This window comes from Sceloporus occidentalis, unplaced genomic scaffold (genome assembly GCF_023333645.1).
Source record: "Sceloporus occidentalis isolate IW3139 unplaced genomic scaffold, rSceOcc1.0.p SCAF_2, whole genome shotgun sequence".
Classification (NCBI taxonomy): Eukaryota; Metazoa; Chordata; class Lepidosauria; order Squamata; family Phrynosomatidae; genus Sceloporus; species Sceloporus occidentalis.
This window is the reverse complement of record NW_028316982.1, coordinates 1,450,157-1,471,856: the sequence shown is the minus strand read 5'-3', so window position 1 is coordinate 1,471,856 and position 21,700 is coordinate 1,450,157. Positions and strand designations below refer to the sequence as shown.

Genomic DNA, 21,700 nt, shown 5'->3' with positions numbered 1-21,700 from the left:
AGTTTATTTCTCAGTCCTACCATTTTCTCCACAGTCCCCTTCCAACTCCAAGGGAAAAGGAAAAAGAGAGGGGACTATCCCTGCCCCTCAAATTGGGTAGGGTAGTACCAAGGTCTCCGGCCAGAAAGAAGCCCCTAATCCGCGGGTCTTCTCAGAGATAAAGAGTGGGAGAAGTAAAGCAAAAATAACAATCCAAACTTCTCCGCAGTGTTAACAAACCACGCAGTGTCTTAATCCTTTAGTTCGGTCACCCTGGTGCCGTATTTCTTCAAATAGCAGCATCCAAAAAAAAAAGAGAGAGAAGCAAACAAACAAACAGGAAAGAAAATCCTTTTGTTTAATTTTAACACTTTAAAGCTTAGTGTCGCTCCTGTCTTTCTCTGTCGCGGATCTAAAGGCAGGGGTTGCAGCTGCTTGATAGCTTTTAATTGGTAGTTCCAATATCTACCACACTGTTAACAATTCAGACAGTTTAAAAAAGTGGTGGCGTTGCATCCAGCACAAGCCGTGGCTTGTGCCTGCTCCCCGCAGCCGTGGTTGCTCACTGTCCGTTCCGTTCCTTCGTCCCGCACTCTAAACTAGAGGCGGACAACAAAAAGCCCAAACAGAACACTGGATCTTGGTGAGCCCCTCTGCTTCCCCTTTATCGGGGGGACACTTTCAGGTCGGTGGTACCTTACCCCACCGCCTCTGTCGCCGCGGAACCGTGATCTCTCCTCCGGAGTCTCTCTTCGGAGGTGATCAAGGCGCCGCCATACCACCGGAAGACATGATTTGAATATTTTCAAAGCAGGAATGGTTGAATCCACGGATAAAGAACCCATGGATGCAGAAGGCTGTCTGTAACAGCTTCTTATCCATTCCTTACTCCGTCAGGTATTATACTTTCTAATGGTCACATATGGAAACAGCAAAGACGGTTTGGGCTGGTTACTATGCGGAAACTGGGGCTGGGAAAGAAAGGCATGGAGAACCAAATAGAAGAGGAAGCCCGACAACTTGTGGAGATTTTTGCACGTGAAAAAGGTATGTAGCATGAGGTGCTGGTGCTGGCATGTGTCTCGGCCCACAGAAATCTTTCTGCAGTCTCTTCTGCTCTTTGGAAAGGGATTGTTGATTTGTAATGCAACAGTAATCAAATTGGCAAAGCGCCATTGTGAATCAAAGTATGATAAGAAATGAGGCGAAGTCAGTATGCCTCCATTCTTAAACTGGCGCGATTGTGGCAGAGAGCAGGCTGGCATGATAAAGCCCTGAATCCTTTCTCTTCTCCGAAAGGAAGACAACTCCCGCTAGTAACACTTTAATTCGTATATTAATAGAACTTCATTTGCAGGACAACCGTGTGATCCTTCAGCCGCCATCACAAATTCGGTCTCCAATGTGACTTTTGGACACTGGTTTTCTCTTGAAGATGAAACCTTCTAGAAATTATTTGCAGGCCTTGAGCATACCGCAGATTATATGGGAAGCTTCCCTCAAGCGGTAAGTAAGCTTTTTCTTTCCCATTAAGTTAAATAGAGCTCACAAAGGCTCTATACACAAGAATTATGAAAGAAATAAGTATAAATCCATCCTCAGACATAGCCAGTTCTTATCTCACAGCCTAGACAGTTTCTCACAATTACTATCTGGTTAGAAGAGTCATGCTACACTAAACACACTCCCACAATGAACACAATGAACACCTTAAAGCAGTGGTTCCCAACCTTTTCTATGCTCTGGACCTTTAGGAAATGTTTGGTTAATGTTTGCATTCTCTACAAAAGAAATGCCACATTTGAAGATGAAGTCTGATTTCTAGAAAGGGCTGGTTATGACCTATAAAGCCCTATATGGCTTAGGTCCAGACTATTTGAAAGACTCCCCATATGACCTACCTAGAGCCCTCAGATCTTCAGGAGAAGATCCACCTACGGGGAGGAAGGGATGGGAGGGTGCCTCATCCTCTCCCTTCCTTCTCACAGGTGCAGACACCCACGGGAAGGAAAGGACAGGATGGGGAACCCCTCCTCCTCCCCTGCTTTCTTTCCCGCGGGTGCAGCTACGCGCGGGGAGGAAGGTGCCTCATCCTCTCCCTTCTGTCCGGCGGGTGCAGACACCCGTGGGTAGGAAGGGACGGGGGGCCCCTCCTTTGCCTTCTTTCCCACGGGTGCAGCCACCCGCGGGGAGGAAGGGATGGGGGGGTGCCTCATCCTCTCCCTTCTTTCCTGCAGGTGCAGACACCCACGGGGAGGAAGGAACGGGACGGGGGCGCCTGATACTCTCCCTTCCTTTCCGTGGGTGCAGACACCCGCGGGTAGGAAGGGACAGGGGGCCCCTCCCCCTCCTCTGCTTTCTTTCCTGCAGGTGCAGCTACGTGTGGGGAGGAAGGGACGGGAGGGTGCCTCATCCTCTCCCTTCCTTCCCGCGGGTGCAGACACCCAGAGGGAGGAAGAGACGGGGACCCTCCTCCTCCTTTCCCTTCCTTCCCGCGGGTACAGCTACCCGCAGGGAGGAAGGGATGAGGGTCCCCTCCTCCTCCTCTCCCTTCCTTCCCGTGGGTACAGCCACCTGTGAGGAGGAAGGGATGGGGGGCGCCTCATCCTCTCCTTTCCTTCCTGCGGGTGCAGACACCCAGAGGGAGGAAGGGATGGGGACCCTCCTCCTCCTCTCCCTCCGTTCCCGCAGGTGTCTGCACCCGCGGGGAGGAACGGACGGAGGGCCGCTCCTCCTCCTCCCTTCCTTCCCACGGGTGCAGACACCCACAGGGAGTAAAGGACGGGTGGCCACTCCTCCTCTCCCTTCCTTCCCACGGGTACAGCCACCCGTGAGGAGGAAGGGACAGGGGGCACCTCATCCTCTTCCTTCCTTCCCGTGGGTGCAGGCACCCAGAGGGAGGAAGGGACGGGGACCCTCCTCCTCCTCTCCCTTCTTTCCCGCGGGTGCAGACACCCACAGGGAGGAAGGGACGGGGGACCCTTCCTCTCCCTCCCTTCCCGCGGGTGTCTGCACCTGCGGGGAGGAACGGACGGGGCCACTCCTCCTCCTCCCTTCCTTCCCGCGAGTGCAGACACCCACAGGGAGTAAAGGACGGGTGGCCACTCCTCCTCCTCCCTTCCTTCCCGCGAGTGCAGACACCCACAGGGAGTAAAGGACGGGTGGCCACTCCTCCTCCCCCCTTCCTTCCCACGGGTGCAGACACCCATGGAGAGGCAAGGACGGGGGGCTGCCTCCTCCTCTTCTCCCCGTGGCTGCCAGGCAACCGCGGGGAGAAGCAGACACGACTGCAAGCCCCAGCGGGCTTTGCGTCCGAATGTCCCACCCCTTTTCCCTTGCCGGCCTCCCTTACTTTTTGGGAGGCCGGGAAGGGGCGGGACTTCTGGCTGCAAAGCACGCTGGGGCTTGTAGGTGGCCGAAAGTCCCGCCCCTTCCCAGCCTCCCAACCAATCCGGGAGGCCATGAGCAGGAATTTCATCCCCAGTGGGGGTCGCCGCCCAACAAAGTTGGGAACCGCTGGCTTAGGTGGTAAGAAGCGGTATATAAATGAAGCTGTTATTGCCATTACCTTCCCACTGAAGTGGTACCTATATATCGATTTTTGTTTGCATGCTTCTGAACTGCTAGGTTGGCAGAGTATGTCTGACACCAAGCAATCCCAGCCATTGTTTGTGTTGCCATTCCCTTTCACCATATTGCTCAGCATGGAGAAGGGGGATATTATGGCACCTAGCTTGGAAACAGCTGCTCAGCCCGAATTTGGCCTGATCCATCTGTTTGCATGCCACATAACACCATGCTAATACCAGGTTTCAGGGAAATGCCAGGGCTTTTCTTCTCTTTGCTAATTTTGGGGCAAAGTTGGGTTAACTAGGAAAACTCACAATATTTCACCAAAAGCCACTGTCCATCATGGAAGCAGAGTGTTGGGATGAGCATGAGGTTTTTTTGCCCATGCAGACAATGCCTATGTAAGTCTAGATTTATACTGGACAAACATGACAAACGCCGCCCGCCCGCCCGCTTGCTTCCATCTGGGCTGCTGCATTGTTGGCATTGTATAGTATTGTGTACTGTTTTCCCTGTGCATTGTTGCTTTGTATTCTGAGATTCTGTTGTAAGCCGCCTTGATCACATCCCTGTGGAAAGGCGGGGTATAAATAAAACTAATAATAATAATAATAATAATAATGTGGGCTAGCCTTCAAGGATGGTACCGAGGTGTTAAAACAAAGACTTTCACTGGTGAACTGTGTGACCTTTCCTAGTCTCCTCTTTACCAATGGCTGGGTTTCGCTTTTGTCTTTGCTATAGCTTTACGAAGTGGTCCCTTGGCTCATGAAGCATCTTCCAGGGCCTCACAAGAACGCATTTGATTTCTCAGAGATGCTGGTATCCTTAGCAAAGAAAGAAATAGAGGAACACAAGGGAAAGTCCCTTCACGAGCCACAGATGGGGTCTCTGCCGCATGGAACTGGGCCTTTGCGTGCTGGACGAGGTATGCTCATTTTCATGCTTTTCTTTGTATTTCGGTTGCAGGGGCTCGAGCGTGTCTAGGAGAGCAACTGGCGAGGATTGAGACCTTCATCTTCTTGACCAGTCTGCTGAGGGCCTTCCGGTTCCAGCTGCCGGAAGGAGTTAAAGCATTCAAGGAAAACTCTGTAGTGAGAATAACAACGCCACCCCATCCTTACAAAGTGTGCGCTGTTCCACGTTCCAGGTTTTGATGAAATAAGCAAATTCAAAACGATTCCAACTGGGAGAAGTGGCAGGAGAGCCCCCATCATGTGGCACTTGGGCCTCGAACTGCCAGCTTTCTGGTCTTCCAATTGTCAGAATTGGTGCCTTCACCACTAAGCCAATGCATCTTTGCTTAATCTGCTCTAATAGAACCTCTCTGCACACAGAACCTGCTACAGATCTGCAACACAAGTGATTGCTAAATAAATCCCTACCACTATAAAAAGTGGTTATTTCATTCATTGCTGGGTTTGCACTAATTCTTCATGTCAAGAATTATTGCGGGGGAAGAATGGCAGAGGATGGCTGGACTCCCTGGTGTATCCTATCTCTTGCAAAAACATCAGGAGTCAAGGTCAGCCAGCTGGATCCATCATACGATTAAAGCATCAAGGAGCTGGAGGAGACTTCGAATCCTAGAATAGCAATAGCAAGTGCATTTCCATACCGCTTATCAGTGCACCTAAGCACTCCTTAAGTGGTTTACAAAGGGTAAGCTCATTTTAGTGACCACCAAAGGATGCTTGGCTGAGTCAACCCTGAGCTGGGATTGCACTCACAACCTTGTGGTTTGTAAGTGACTGCAGGAGAGGCATTGAACCAATGCCCACCAGGGCTCCTCAGATGGAGGACCATAACTTCCTCCAATGCAAATTCTCCGAAATGGCCCAGCGATGCAAGAGGTGGAGATCAGAGGAGAGAGTGAGGAAGAAGATAGAAAACGTAACGTTAGGACTACCTAGTGGCAGTCCATGGCCTCCAGACCAGTGGGATAGTGAATCTGCTCTGGGTTTCAGTCTAAACTTCAAAGAATCTATTCAAGGCACTGACAGAAACTATTCCCAGTTGTTTAGGGCAGTCGTTCCTAAATCTTGGGCTTTGGGATGTTTTGCATTTCAGCTCCCAGAATTCACGCTTGTTGGCCAAGCTTCCTGGGGCTTCTGGGGGCTGAAGGCTAAAACACCTAGAGGATCAAAGTCTGGGAAGCAGCAGTTCAGAGATCCTAAATGGATTCAGCATTCTGGACAGTTTCTCTAAACGTTTGGATTCGGGCTGCATTTGCAAGGCGCAGATAACGCATGCTCCCTCCATATTCCAGACAATGCAGAGCCCAGTCCCTGATTCTGGTGCAAACTGTCCTGACGATGTACAGCCAGTTGAGCATCAAACCCACATTGCATCACCCTTACAATGGATTTTACAGAAAATCTGGAGCCCTGTGCAATGATGCCAGGTGGCTGTTCACACATCGATCCTCCTGTGCCACTCACCATCACCACCGTTGGCATGCGTCTCTCCTTCTGAGTTCACAATGGGGTGCCCAGCCATGTGTTTGGCACTGTGTACGTCGTTTTCAGTCTCAGAGAGAGTGACTCATGATGATGGGTGGCACAGTAGGACATGTCTTAACACCTGCCTGGCATCACTGCTGCTTGCCCAGGTAAAGAGGGAATTTAGGGTAGCTTTGCGGTCTGGATACTCCAAGTTGCTCCTGGAGAAGAGATTCCTCCTCAGCATTAAGAGGGACTTCCTTACAGTAAGAGCTGTTCAACAGTGGAAGACACTGCACTCCCTTCTCTTTTACTGTTCCTGACCATGGGATCGCCGCCAGTATTTCCCCAAGTTTACTGAGATCAGCTTTTCTAAAGTCTAGAATGAGTGTCTGACAATGTGTGGCTTCCCCTTTCTCTCATCCAGAAGGCTCTTCCTATGCTATTCCAGTGTTCACAGAGGTGTAGCCCCAGGAGACCATTTGCATTTCCAAAGCCCCTAAATGTAATTAACCCCCCCCCCCCCACATACACCGTGTTTCATTCATAGAATCACAGAATCATAGAGATGGAAGAGACCGCAAAGGCCATCCAGTCCAACCCTCTGCCATGCAGGAAATCTAAATCAAAGCATACCCGACAGATGGCCATCCAGGTGACCATAGATTTACATTATGCAAGAATGGTATAGGATTTTGGTGAAGGTGTGCTGTTGGTGCTGTTCTGCACCTTCAGGTTGACTCTTGACTAATGGTGACTTTATCCTAGAATTTTCTTGCTCACCTTTATTCAGAGGAGGTTTGCCAATGCCTTCTTCCTCTTTGATTGGAAGAGTGTGTCTTGTCCAAGATCACTAGGGATTTCCATGGCTGAACAAGGATTCAAGTCCTGGTCTTCCAAAGACCTAGACCAACAACAACACCCACAAGTAATAAGCATATGTACATAGGGATCCCATCATACACTGGTGTTCACAAACTTTACATTTTTAATTGTTAGGAGCTGAGCGTCCCATATTTAAACCCATCCACCATCATCCAGCCTCAGAGGGAGAGAAAGGCAGGCCAGATCCATCAGGCCTAGCCCTAAGTAAGATGAGGAGCCCTTCCTCCAGTCCATCTGCCATGGCCATGGTCCCAGAAGGAGAAATGAACCACTGGACTTGATCCCTTCCCCACCGCCATTCCCTTCTCCTTTTGCATCGTTTCTTACTAGATTGTAAGCCAGAGGGCAGGAAAATGTCCAATGGAAAAAAGGTAAGCCACTCTGAGAGCCTTTGTGGCTGAAGAGCGGGGCATAAATACTCCACATACATACATACATACATACCGACTTCCAAAGCCAGTTGCAATTAGCCCCCCAATCTCTCTGTCTCCCAAGACATTGGTTTCCATCCTCCGTATGTGATGCTTTTAGCAGGCCTCCTACCCTGCTGCTGTTGCCAACTCCTCCATTTACTTCAAGAAGATGTTCACTTGAAATGGCTTGTAGCCACCTCCCTCACCTCTGTGAGTCAATGAGGGGCTTGGTCTGCGATGAGAAAAGATCTCAGGTCAACACTGGATGGAATTCAGGATGGCTGCCTCGGGAAATCGGTTTATTTATTATGTATTGATTTCTGGCAAGAGAAAACCACAAGGGACCCAAGACAGAGCCCCCCTGTGCGGGACCCTCGGCCCTAAGGCTGGCAAGGCTCTATGGTGCGGGCGGTTCCTCTGGCATCCTCCTCCAGCATTGCTATTGCAACTGCGGCTGAATCTCAGTAGTAGGAACAACAGAGTTGGGAAATTGTGTGGCAGCTGCCCAAGTATGGCAGGAGCAAGGTGGGCAGCACTGTTGCCGTTCGTGAGTTTCAGGTAATTCCAGGTCAGCTTCCCAACTCTTCCCTGGAGAGTCCCTTTGTTCCTTGGTAAGGTTGCATGGGTTTTAAGGTGGTCTTCAGGGCATTTATGACCATGGCGATGGTGTCACAATCATAAGTAGGAATATCAAACAGCTACAAAGGTTTTTGGGTGGGTTTTGTGAGCTCTGTGGCCATGTTCTAGAAGAATTTGTTCCTGATGTTTTGCCAGCATCTGCGGCTGGCATCTTCAGAGAACGCTGGCATGGAAGAGAATGGGGTGTACACACACACACACACACACACACACATCTCCTGTGTTGGGACCCTGGGTTGGGAGGAGTGATCTGCATGTGAATCTGTGTATTGTTCTGTTGTTGAATGGCAAGGCCTCAGGCTGGGAGGATACACAAAGAGGATTTGTGTCTGTTTAATTATTAATCATGGTCTGCAGGGAAAACCGCTGACCCTCAGTGGTTTTTCATTTGCATTTGCTGAGTCTTGACTTTGCCTTTTTTCAGGAGAGGTAGCCAAACTTGGTTCACTTTAAGGGTTTCAATGGGGCTCGAGCATTCGCAGAATGTCCCTTACGCTGGTGTGGTGGTGGTCTGAAATGGATCCCCTGCATAAAGGAAGGGTGCGTTGTATTTCTGCAGTGTGTTATGGACCAGAGAAACAAATTCACATCCCTCTTTGGTTACAATTTATCGTATAACCTTTGACTACCACTGTCTCCCAGCAAATTTACCTTACAGGGTTGTTGTGGCGATGATCAGCAACATAGGAACTATGTGTAAACGTGGTGCATACATTCCTCATGTATGCAATAAAAATATTTTATTACGCACAGGCTCTTCTAATGTTGTTAGCTGCCCTCAAGTCAACGCAGACTCATGGCAAGAATTAAAAAATGATCTGCACCAGGTGTCAAATATACTAGGTACACCTCTGCGTCTGAACTGGATCAAGATGGAAGGAAGTGGCTTCTAGGCCACCCCTTGAAAAGGAAGAACAGAACCAAGCTCCAAAGTAGTGGTAAAGATGGGATACCAGCCACAGTGCACAGCATACAATACCTTAAATCCTATGCATCATTGCTTAAATGCTGTCTCTGTTAAGGGTATGGCCACCTCTGACTTGCTGAGTGACTTAAAAATCTAGGATCAAGCTATCAACATGTTGACCCATGAGTAACTCCACATTTCCAAACTCCAGACTAAAAGTGGAAGAAGGTGGATCCTTTGTGTGGATCAGGCTGATAACGCTGGATTCAAAGTGGAAGAAATTTGGAAATGTGTTTCATCTCACTGTCTGGGAGAGATGGTGAGAAGGAGGGGGTTAAGAGGTCAACCTTGACATGCAGCAGCTATGAAGTCCAAAATAGTCATCTCAACATTAGGAGTAACTTCCTGAGAGTAAGGGCTGTTGGACAGAGGAACACACTCCTTCCTTGGAGTGTAGTGGAGTCTCCTTGCTTGGAGGTCTTTAAGCAGAGGCTGGATGGCCATCTGTCTCAGGGGATGCTTTGATTGTGTCGTCCTGCATTGCAGAATAGTGTTAGATTGGCTGGTCCTTGGGGGTCTCTTCCAACTCTATGATTCTGTAATTCTGTGACGGCTCCAGCTGGCTGACTTTGGCTCCTGATGTGGCTGGGAGAGATAAGATGCATGAGTGAGGCCATCCATCCTCTTCCATTAATGCCATGCACAAGATGTCTTGACATGGTGCGGTTTTCCTAGCAGTAGGGATTTGTTGTGGTTAAGGCGCCAATTCTGATGACTGGAAGATCGGAAGGTTGGCAATTCGAGGCCCGATTGCTGCATGGAGAGGTCAGTTCCTCTCTCTAGTCCCAGCTCCTGCCTGTCAGGAGCAGCTTGTCCACAGGTTTTCTTTCAGACCAAAAAAGCCAAACAAATTCTAGACTCCAAGTCAAAGAATATCTTTATTGCCAAAAAGAAAAAAATTAGCAAACAGGTACGTGACTTTTTTGGCAAGTCTGGAAATATAATGCATTTAGACAGCTTTGTACTCAACCATAGATTCCTCCCTCCCTTTGGGTTGGTACAATTCTGCGACTGAACCCTCTAACTCCCCGCGCTTTGTCCATTTGGAGGATGTGATGTTCGACCCTCTAGGAATTAGGCACCTGGCAAGTGTTTGTGTGAATGTGAAGCTTCCCCACCAACACCAGACACAACATCTTTGTCTCATTGAGATATAGGTGAATGAGCAGTACTGGCCCAGTACTGATTGTTCATTTTACGTGTATGTCTGTAGGGCGTGGCCCACAGGCTTGAATTACTTTTTATAGATCGCTAGCTTTGTATTTTAACATTTTTTAAATACATTCATTGCATTTGAGTGCAACACACTGTTTAAATAAAATTGCCGAGTGTCCATCTCCCCTAAACTTTTTGCTCATTCACCTGCTTGTGTTTGTTTAGGGATTTACCTCCCAGCTTTTTTCCTCATTGAGATATAGGCCCTTGGGCGCCTCCGTCTCTTTAAACAATCACTTTAACATGACATCTAATCATAGAATCATAGAGTTGGAAGAGACCGCACGGGCCATCCAGTCCAACCCCATTCTGCCATGCAGGAAATCCAAATCAAAGCATCCCCAACAGATGGCCATCTAGCCTCTGCTTAAAGACCTCCAAGGAAGGAGACTCCACTACACTCCGAGGAAGGAGTGTGTTCCACTGTCAGACAGCCCTTACTGTCAGGAGTATGCACAGCCTCTAACCCAATATTTATAGAATCCCAATTAACCATAAACTATTTAGCCCATCTCTAACTCAAATCGATTTCTGGCAGGAAAGCATTAATTAAGCATTAATTAAATGTGAATTCTGACACTGCCAACCTAGCGATTCATAAGCATGCAAATGCAATTAGAAAGCTAGGTAACACTTCCGTGGGAAGGTAACAGCATTCAGTGCATGACGCTGGACACATGACCAATGGGGTCGTGCTCGGACGATGCTGGATCTTTGACTGTAACAGAGATGAGCACCTCTTCCTACAGTTGGTAATGACGAGGTATTCATGTCAAGGGATTACCTTTACTTTTAACTGTTCTTTAAATTACAAGAATATATATGCTAATGGAATTGTTTTATTTCATCAAAACCTGGAGCGTGGAACAGCGCACACTTTGTAAGGATGGGGTGGCGTTGTTATTCCTACTACAGGGTTTTCCTTGAATGCTTTAACTCCTTCCGGCAGCTGGAACCGGAAGGCCCTCAGCAGACTGGTCAAGAAGATGAAGGTCTCGATCCTCGCCAGTTGCTCTCCTAGACACGCTTGAGCCCCTGCAACCGAAATACAAAGAAAAGCATGAAAATGAGCATACCTCCCAGGCAGCAAAGAGGGGTCATTCTGGGCTGTAACCTATGATCCATCCCTCTTCTCGAAGCACTCTTCTGCACCGGCCAAAAGCCTTAAGGCTTTACACAAATTGCATCTGTACTTACTGGGATTTTAAAAATATATGCAGATGAAGTATTGTCTGTCTTGGTCAATTGCATGTGAACTTCCAGAACTAGCCATGATGTTTTGGCTACTTGCCCTGAGTTCAACAATTCACGGTTACTTCTTTCCCTCCCAAAATGTTTTGATACCGGCAGGGGTACATTCCCAGGTCTCTGTCTATTGTCTCCATTCCGCATTTACTTCTGGAATGTCTGTTTTGACCTTTGCAACTCAGGCCAGCAAAGGTGTTCCTCTGACCTTCCTTCCCTCATTACATTGTTGGTTACCAGGTTGAACACTTCTTCTGCACTCCACTGAGTTAGAGCATGGTCTTTTCTTTTCATCTTGTTTTGCACTGCAACCAGAATATCTGTGTGTGTGTTTGTGAGTGTGTGTGTTTGTGTGTGTGCGTATACACACACACACACACACACACACACACACACACAAATGTTCCAGACCAGGAGTGTGGAGACTTGGGGAGGAGCAAGAGCAGTGGCTAGAATCCTATATCAGCTATTTAATTATATTTAACCAACTCACCTTCCCTGGCATGCCCCATGCAAACGCATTGTAAAATGCCATTCACCTGCACTGCCATTGCCAGTCCAAGGAGCCTCCTTCTCCCCATGGAGCTGATGCTACAGCCATGGCACCAGGCTCACAGTTACTAGACTTACTCCAAACTGCTGATAGTTGGAGCAAGAGTGACGTTTCCATTAGGTTTGGTAACTATCAGGTTAGTACAATAGTAAAGAATGGGCTGGGGTGCTATATTGTTTTAAATATTTGTATCCCTCTAAACTATTTGATATTTTAACATGGAATTTGTTTCAAATACTGCAGTAATTTAATTCTGTTTTAATGAACTATTTTTATATGCTTTTTACTGTACTGTTTAGTAATGTTGTAAGCTGCCCTGAGTCCCAGCCTTGGGAGAAGGGTGAGATATATATAAATATAATAATCATACCCCAAATACACAAAACAATGATATCTTTAAATGGACAACCAAAATGCACAAAAAATGCATGATCTAAGCTTTTGAAGCTCCACTGGCTTCTTCCTCAGGCAAAAGTGTTAAAAATCATACAGGAGGAAAAAAAATGATGAATTGACGATGTTAGTCCCAGGCTTGCATTTTCTAACGGTGTTGTTGGTGTCTTGTTCTTTGTGGGATATCTATGGACCTTATCACACATTGGGGGGGGGGGGGGGGTTGCAGCTGAGATCTGCAGTCACTTCTCTTCTAGCAATGCAAAGCGTGATGTTTTTCCACACCAGATCCAGAGTCACTCCTCTCTAGCAATGCGGATTGAGGTTAAAACGTCATGTTTTTCCACACCTGGTTGCCTTTCTGTTGTCTTCACAAAGTGAAGGGGAAACGAAGTCAGTTCTATTCAAAGCAAGTCACGTGATGCGCACTCAAGCAAAGGGGAGCCAGTGCACTTTGTATTATCACACCAGAGCATACTTTGAGGGGTCAACAATTCGAATCGGCACCCTTGGGCATGCTCAGTGGGGCTCTGGCCTCCTTCCCTGCCCCCTCCTTAGCTGTCTTCCTTCATCGAGGTGAAGGAGGAGGCAGGGGATGATGGGATCGGTGGCAGGTTGAAGGAGAGGAGCAGATCAGGGTCTAGGAGCAGTCAGGGGATAATGGGATCAGTCGCTGGAGGTCCCTGGGGCCAGGATCGGGATGCAGGAGCAGTCAGGGGATGATGAGATTGGTGGGAGGCTGAAGGAGGGGAGCAGATCGGGGTCTAGGAGGACGCAGGGGATGCAGGGGATGATGGGATCAGCTGGTTGGCAGAGAGGAGGAGATGGCATGAAGGAGGAAGAGGGGATGATGGAGCAGGACGCAGGGGCCAAGGGGGGTGGCATCGGAGTGCTTTTCCACACCCGAACAAATCGCAGTGCCATCGAAGGCAGCCTGGAAGCCAATTCTCTGGAGCCACTTTTTTCCTGGTTTTACCAAAATGAGAGGTGACTTCAGAAACGCTGCTGAAGCAATTCGCAAGGGGCTCCCATAGAAATCAATGGTGTCTGATGAAACAGTCCCTTTATGACATGAAACCGCATCGTTGGAAGTACAATCACTTCAGAAGTGAGCTGGAACTGAGCCACTACACCACCAAAAAGCTCCATGTGATATACTCCTATGAAAGGACAGATGGCCAAGTGGCACTGGGAAGAAAGCCTTACTTCAGAGCCCAGGAGATGGCATTGGAATCTGTTAGGAATGCAAACAGGCTACTTCTTCTGAGATCCAAGATGCCTTCATCCTTTGTGAGGCCACAGTCCCCTTTGTCAGGCAGAGAACCCTGGATCTCTCAGCAGAATTGGGTTAGTTATTTCACTAACTAAGTTACTTGTGGTCATGGCCTCACAACACCTTTATAAAAGACAAGCGAGTTTGGACTGCTACACTTACCTGCCCCAAATGGCAGAAATGCTTCCCTAGGGACAAAATTCCCCTCCATGTCCAAAAAGTGATTTGGATTGAACTCTTCAGGAGTCTCCCATTGCTTGGGATCAAGAAGAACAGCGTAGATCTGGAAAGATGAGGGTACCCTGAAAGAAAGAAAGAAAGAAAGAAAGAAAGAAAGAAAGAAAGAAAGAAATGACGGATTGGCACATGAAATAAACACAGTTGCACACCCTTCACTTGGAATGGCAAATTCATTGGGAATGGGACGTCTTCATTGTTTACTGGCCAAGATCTGGCACTTCTTAGTGCAAATCCAGAATAGTAGAATTCAAAGCTATAGCTGTGTTAGTCTGCAGAATCAGTACGTAGAGCAGGGCTGCCCAACATGGAAGGAGGCAGGGCCGAAATTAAGGTCGGCTAGGTTGTTCAGGCTTCCAATAGGTTTAGGACAGCGAAATGTAGGACATTCAAGCAAAATGGAGGGCATGACCAAATAAAAGCTGGAAGCATATAAATGCAAATCCATACTTCTTAGCCATGCTCAAAATGGAGGACATTGTGGAATCCCTCCTTCTGGACAGGAAGGTCAAGATGGGAGACATGTCCAGGAAAAGGAGGGAAAGTCTGGTCACCATACCAAGGGGCAGGCATCCCCTCCCTTCCTCCCTTCCTTCCTTCTTTCCTTCCTCCCTCCTTTCTTTCTTTCCCTGCTTCTTCCTTCCTTCCTTCTTTCTTTCCATTTCTTTGTGTCGTCCCTCCCTCCCTCCCTTCTTTCCTTCCTTCCTTCATTATTTTCTTGCTTCTTTCTTTCCTCCCTTCCTCCTTTCTTTCTTTCCCTGCTTCCTCCCTGCCTCCCTCCCTCCTTCCTTTCCTTCTTTCTTTATTTCCTTGCTTCTCCCTCCCTCCCTCCCTCCCTCCCTCCCTCCCTCCCTCCCTCCCTCCCTCCCTTCTTTTTCTTTCTTTTCTTCCTCCTACCCTTCCTCCTTTCTTTCTTTCCTTCTTCACTTCCTTGATTCTTTCTTTCCTCCCTCCCCCCTTCTTTCTTTCTAGAGGAGGAGGAGGAGGAGAAAGAGACAAGGATGCCTGTGCACTGCGTTGTCTTCCTCCTCCTCTGCCGAGTCGTTCGCCTTTCAGCGGCCAGGGGTTTTTGCCTGGCAGGCCTCCTTGCTGGCTCAGCAGAAGAGGAGGAGGACAATGCGGTGGGTGGGCATCTTTGTCTCTTTCCCCATTGCTGGGTGGGCAGTCTTGAGAGGAGGAGGGGGGAGGACGGGGAAAGAGACAAGGCAACCCGTCCACTGCATTGTCCTCTTCTGTCAAGCTGTCCATCTTTGAGCGGCAAGGCTGCCTGCCCAGCAAAAAACCCAGGCCGCTCGAATGACACAGCAGAGGACGAGGAGGACAACGCGGTGGGCGGGTTGCCTTGTCTCTTTTCCCCTCCTCCTCCTCCTCCTCTGCCGAGTTGCTCACCTTTGAGCGGCCTGGGGGCTTTGCCAGGCGGGCAGCCTTACGAGGTCAAGGATCCCGAATCCCAGGCAGGCCGCCAAAAGTGTGGCGGCCTCCTCCTCCACTCCCATCCACACTCAGTGAAGACCCTGGGCCCCTTACCTTAATGAGCCAAACCCCTGCCCTCTCTCGCTCCCTGCTCTCTCTCTGCCCTTCCGACTCTACTCTGCCCCTTGCCCTGCAAGAAGCTCCTTCCTCTGGGCCTCACTGCCTCTGGGCTGAGAGGAGCTGTAGGCCTGCCCCCAGCAAGAGCTCTCCAGGGAAGTCTGGGGGAAGAGTCCATTGCTCCCATCCTCCAAAGCCCCGTGCGATTAGGGAGGACTCTGGGAGCCAGGACATCCTCCTCCTCCTGACTATTTGGCCCCAGGCCTCCAGAAATCCTTTGGCGGGACGCATGTGGCCCCTAGGCTGCAAGTGGTGCACCCCTGGCGTAGCGAGATCTTGTGGCACCTTTGAGACTCACTGAAAGAAAGAAGGTGGCAGCATGACCTTTCCTAGGCTTCAGTCTACTTCCTGAGAATGCATCTGAAGGAGTAGACTGAAGTCTATGAAAGGTCATGTTGCCAACTTCTTTCTTTGTCTCAAAGGTGCGCCAAGATCTCTCTACAACATGCTGCAAATCCACAAGTTAGATGCCAGTCCACCCTGTGGCTGAATGGCAGCACTGGCAAAGATCAAAGTCAGTTGCAGCATATGTGAGTTTTCCCCCCATTGCTCAATAAGGAACGCATTGTGGCTGTTTACACAATCCTAAATTAAGAAAGAGGCTCATATTGAATGGACCGATGAATAGATATGTCCAATGCAAGAATGCACCATGCATGGCTAGAATCTTGGCCAGTCCCAAGCAGAAGAGGCCCACTGGATCCATTGTTGAAAGCCTAATCTAGAGACATACTGTATATCCTCATGTACTGTTAGCCCTCTGTATCCACTGATTCTTCATCCATGGATTCAAATATTCACGATTTTAAAACTATTCCAAAATAAAAAAATTCCCCAATGAAAACTTCGATTTCCCCATTTTATATAAGGCACACCATATTACTATGCCACTGCAATTTCATTGGACTTGAGCATCGGTGCATTTTGATATCAATGAATGGTTTTGAAACCCAAACCCCAGCAGATACCAAGAGCCCAATGTATACATTTACAAAGTTTAGTAAAAACCAAAACACTACCAAATGTCAAGAAAGGAACCACCCCTCTTTCTGAGTAAAGGAGTGAAAAGGCGAACGTAGTCCATGCTAGGAACCTCCGAAACAAACACTTTACTCCCTTTGCCATGGCTCCACTTCTGACCTTTTTGAATGCCTGGGTTGGAAAAGCACAAACACTTATTTAGAGTCAGGGGCTTTCCCAGCAGATAATGATCACCAAGTAGCAGACATTAATCCTCTTTTGTATTAGCCTCCTAGGCTGAGGCCAGCCATCAGCACAGAACAAGACACATGCAAATCCCTCCTGCATTCCCAGGCTCACACAGTATATATACACCCAACTTTTTCCAGGCAAAGCATTCTCTGAAGATGCCAGATTCCACAGATGCTGGCGAAACGTCAGGAAGAAACTCTGCTAGAACATGGCCACAGAGCCCCCTGAAAAACCCACAAAAACCCACAAACACTTATACTTGCCAGAATGTTGTAAGTTTTTTGACATTGTTTTCCTTTCCTTCATTCTTTGCATCCTTTGTTACATGACACTAGGTTTTACTCTTGACTTCTCCATAAGTCATAATTGGGGCCATAAGTTTGGCCCCCAAACCTGCTCCTGACTTATACATGAGGCTGACTTATACTTGACTATAATGGATTCAATAGCTTTCATCTGGTTGGGATTAACAATAGGACCAAGTGCAATGGGAACAATAGGACTAAGTCCCATGCTTACACTTGAGGAATTCTACTTATCCATCCATGAACGGAATACATCCATTGCACAACAGCCCCAAAGCTACAAGCATCTCTGAAAACAAAGGGACACAGGTTTATGTCACCTACAGGATACTAGCTGTTGTATTTGGGCTACCTGCCTGTTCTCTGGGCAAAGGGCTCTTGTAGCAGCTTTGAGAACAACGTAAGACCTGAGTAAATAAGAGTAACGCTTACGCTACAATTCATTTGCAGCCTTGGTCTCAAAGATGCTACATGACCCCTTTGCATGCTGATATTCCAGACTAACACAGCTAAGGCGGTGGGTGGGAAAGTCATCCAATTGATGTTCTTGTTATTGCTTGCACAAACGGCTTGTTCAAAAGCAATGCCTGCGTTAAGCCATTTCTATACCACTTCCAACCTTTTCCAGCCCCCACTTTGAAAACCGCCAGTTTGGTAAAATGGAGGTGGGCATCTCAGCTCCTTCCCAGGTCTCTTGTATGATTTCTGAAATAAGTTCCGAATGTTTATACACATTGGTGCCTTCAAATCCTTCCCAAGAGACTGGCATGCTGCAGAATAAATGCAATTTGGTACAGCTTTAAGTGTCATGGTTCCAGAGGGGATATCCAGGGGGGTTCCTGGAAAGTCATCCCAGCGGACACCAAGGGCCCACTTTGTGTGTGCATTGCACTAAACAAGACATTTGTGGCTACATTTGTGCAAAAGCCACCCTTTGAGGCTCCTTTCTCTTGGGATATATAGAGAAGTGCAGCCATAACTGCATTTGGTACCTTGGGAATGAGAAAACCACCGATGTTCACATCTTTGGCAGATTGTCTTGGGAACCCAGCCAACAAGATGTATTTTGAACGCTGAATCTCATGGATCACAGCATTTGTATACGACAAGTTCTTCCGATCCTGATAGCGGAGGGAGGAGGGAGCATCTTCTAGCTCCTTGGAGACTTTATCTGGGAAAAACGACAGAAATGGATGTCATATTCAAGAGATACACTTTAGCACTTGACCTTAAATTCACATTTCAATGTGAATATTTTTTTCAATTCTATATGAATATTTTTCCAAATATCATCATCATCATCATCAGCTTCCATTGCAGAGATCTCTCTCTTACCTTGGACGTCCGGATGATTTGTCAAGAGGAGGATTGCCCATTTGAGGGCAGTGGCTGTCGTTTCTGTTCCAGCCATGAAGAAGTCTTGAATACATAAAGCTAGGTTCTCTTCATCATATGTAGAGGTAAGATCTTTCCTGCTCTTATAACGATAATAGGAAAGGAGAAGTGTGATTTATAATGAATTGCAAACACCCTGCCAATGCTTCCTTTACTTCTCCTGAAAATCAAACTTTTATAACTGAGTTTCTTGTATGCTTACAGTAGCTGCTGCTAATGAAGAGATGCTCAGCTCTGCCATAGTTAAGGCCTTGCATTCCCCTTGAAGGATGTCTGAGACGGGAAATCATTTATAGGGGGGGGGGGGGCTCTTCCCTTTTGCTTGCAAGTATACTTCAGTTAACCAAGTACAGTTGGCTCTTCCTATCCATGGGTTTGCCGGCCACAGACTGGAGCATCCACAGATGGCACCGTCCCATTCTCCTCAATGGCGGCACCACTGCAGTCTCACGCGTGTCGTTCCATCATTGAGGAGAAGGGGACTTGAGGTCCCACGGAGGTTGCCGTTTGTCCCAGAAAACAGATTATTCTTGTTCTTATTTTCTTTTCTTATATCCCGCGTTTCTCCCAATACAGGGACTCAAGGCGGAGAACAGCAAGTCCTGGGCATGAAATCCTGCCAGATGTAGGGACTAAAAATATGTCCCAGTTGAAACATGTACATCCTGCATGTCTCCTTTGACACAGGCTTTGACACAGCTTGCTGTGAAGAAGAAAAACAGGAGCTCTTGGTCTGGTACTGGTACTGATGTTGAAATACTCAAGTGCAATAATTAATGGGTTGGTTCTGTATAATCAGAATGCAAATCAATAATCTGCTTAATGGTAATAATTTGCACAATACCCAAATTATATGCCCGGATATGACAGACTGGGATATTGCCACCCTAGTCCTGCAGAATTTCCCATTCGCTGGGTGTGTGTCTGTCCGGAATGGAGCCCCTGTAGATACAAAGGGCATCTGCAGATGTGTTCCTGGGCATTAAAACCCCCCACATTTGCTTGGGTTAAAGGCACAGGACACCTGTGAAAGCGGAAATACTATTTTTTTACACCTGAGTGACCACCTCTCTAGGAATCTCTAGGTCCTCCAGTGCAACTCTACGGTCAAGATCCACTGATGGTTGGCCATAGAATCATCCTGTCTCCAAAATGTCTAGGTCCTCTTAAAAATTATTGTAAGCCATCTTGAATCCTGTTTTGGGAGAAAGGCAGAATATAAATCCAATAAATACATCTAAATCAAAGCAAAAGAGAAATGTTAACTCTCAGTGCTACTTCCAGGGACTTCCCCACCTAATTCTGGATGAGCCCTGATGCAAAACTTACTTTCTCCATCTGAGGTAGATAGAAGTCAATGAAGTCCTGTGGCTCGTGAAGGGACTTTTCCTTGTGTTCCTCTATTTCTTTCTTTGCTAAGGATACCAGCATCTCTGAGAAATCAAATGCGTTCTTGTGAGGCCCTGGAAGATGCTTCATGAGCCAAGGGACCACTTCGTGAAGCTATAGCAAAGCCAAAAGGGAAACCTAACCATTAGTAAAGAGGAGACTAGAAAGAGGCTCCTCCCTCCTTAACTGTCATCCTCCAGCCTCCTATTCCCCTCCAGCTATGCTCTGACTGTGTGGGGGAGAGGCTTGCGTACCCTAATGAAATTGTGAGCTATGTTGGCGGTGGTATAATAGCCACCGGTAGGGCCTCCCATGCCAGACAGGTCGCAACTGAAGGGTCTGACCAAGAGTGCCAAAGGGCAGTATGGGCTCTCTAGCCTTATGGCAACCATCCTAGGAGAAGGAAAACTCTAATCCCAAACCTGGGCAGATGGTGCTCGACTAACCCTGTAAGGTCAACCATCTAAGAGAAGGAAACTCTAACCAAGCCTATGACCCGAGGACCTCGCTGCCACCGTCCATGCTTGTCAAGGCCTCAGCAGACAGACTTCTGGTTTAAAGGGTGAGGCCAATTCTGTGCACGCTGCACTCCACCAGAAAAACCAATTGCATAGGCTCAAAGGATACATCCAACGTCATCAACGCGCTTGTAGAAAGCACGGATGAATCCTTCCTGAATCTTCGTTCACGAAGTAAAGCCAAGATGAAGGAAAGGTCACACAGTTCGCCAGTGAAAGTCTTTGGTTTAACACCTTGGTACCATCCTCTGGGCAGATCTTGAAGGCTAGCCTACTGGTCAATATCCCACATCATGTTTGTCCAGTATAAATCTAGACTTTCATAGGCCTTGTCTGCATGTGCAAAAAAATCTCATGCCCATCCCAACACTCTGCTTCCATGATGCACAGTGACTTTGCCCCAGAGGTTAGCAAAGAGAAGGAAAGTCCTGTCTGTCAAAGGGTGGACGATGGGGAGGAGTCGGGTTGGGATCCCGTTGCGGAGGACGATGTGCCGGGGGACCCAGGAGAAGCTAAGGAGGAGAAGACTCAAGGCGCTGCAGCTGGCACCAGGGCGGAGACTGGGGAGGCGGGGGCGCCGGAGGGTAGAAAAGGGCCGGAAGAGGGCACCCTGGGGCGGAAGGGGGAGGCGAACTGGTCGAGGAGTGTGGAGGGTGAGACCGGATACGAAGGGGAGGTGGAGGCGAGAGTGAGAGACGCTTGGTCAGCAGAAGTAAGTCGACGTTACTTGAGAGGACGCGGGGAGAAGGTCACCTGGGCAGGGAACCGGGGCCTGCAGATAGAGAGCTGCTTCGCTGAGAGAATAAACCCTCTGGCGTTAGAGGAACCATACGAGCCTTTCCAGGCCAGGCCAGTGTTACACCCGGGGCCCTGTTTGCTATGGGATATTAGTGGGCGTTGTTGGCCTACCTCTCGGGGAAGAAGAGACCCAAAGTTGGAAGAGCCCATCATGGAAGAGTTATCCGACGACGAGGGCTAGTGATAAGAGGGTGAAGAAGTATTCTGTTTTTGTGGAGAAGGATCCTGTTTTGTGTTACTACTGTTTGAGCACAAAGTTATTCCCCGTTTGATTAAAGAGCACTAAGCATCAAGTGGACTCCTTGTGTTTTGTGTGATGGACCCCCAGATGGCAGCTGCCACCGGGGCCACGCCCAGGGGCCCGGCGACACTGTCATTTCCCCAAAACCTGGGGTTAGCATGGGGGTTTGTGGCATGCAAACAAATTAATCAAGCAAATTCGGGCTGGCCAGCTGTTTCCATGCTAGGTTCCATGATATCCCCCTTCTCCATGCTGAGCAATGTGGGGAAAGCGGATGACAATACAAACAATGGCTGGGACTGCATTGATGTCAGACATATTCTGCCAACCTAGCAGTCCAGAAGCATGCAAACGCAAATAGATACATAGGTACCACTTCAGTGGGAAGGTAATGGCAATAGCAGTTTCATTTATATACCACTTCATACCACCTAAGCAGTCT

The 21,700-nt window shown here is 48.2% G+C and overlaps 1 protein-coding gene and 1 pseudogene across 1 annotated transcript in view; one reads left to right on the top strand and one right to left on the bottom strand.

The window, feature by feature from the left end:
* LOC149317848 (cytochrome P450 2J6-like) overlaps nt 1–21,700 on the top strand; it is an 84,786-nt gene that overhangs the window by 13,668 nt on the left and 49,418 nt on the right. The window contains exon 3 of the mRNA XM_089508555.1: nt 877–1,026. Within this exon, the coding sequence (XP_089364681.1) occupies nt 877–1,026 (150 nt within the window). The remainder of the gene's footprint in view (nt 1–876; nt 1,027–21,700) is intronic.
* Nucleotides 10,957–20,340, bottom strand: LOC149317849 (cytochrome P450 2J6-like; annotated as a pseudogene).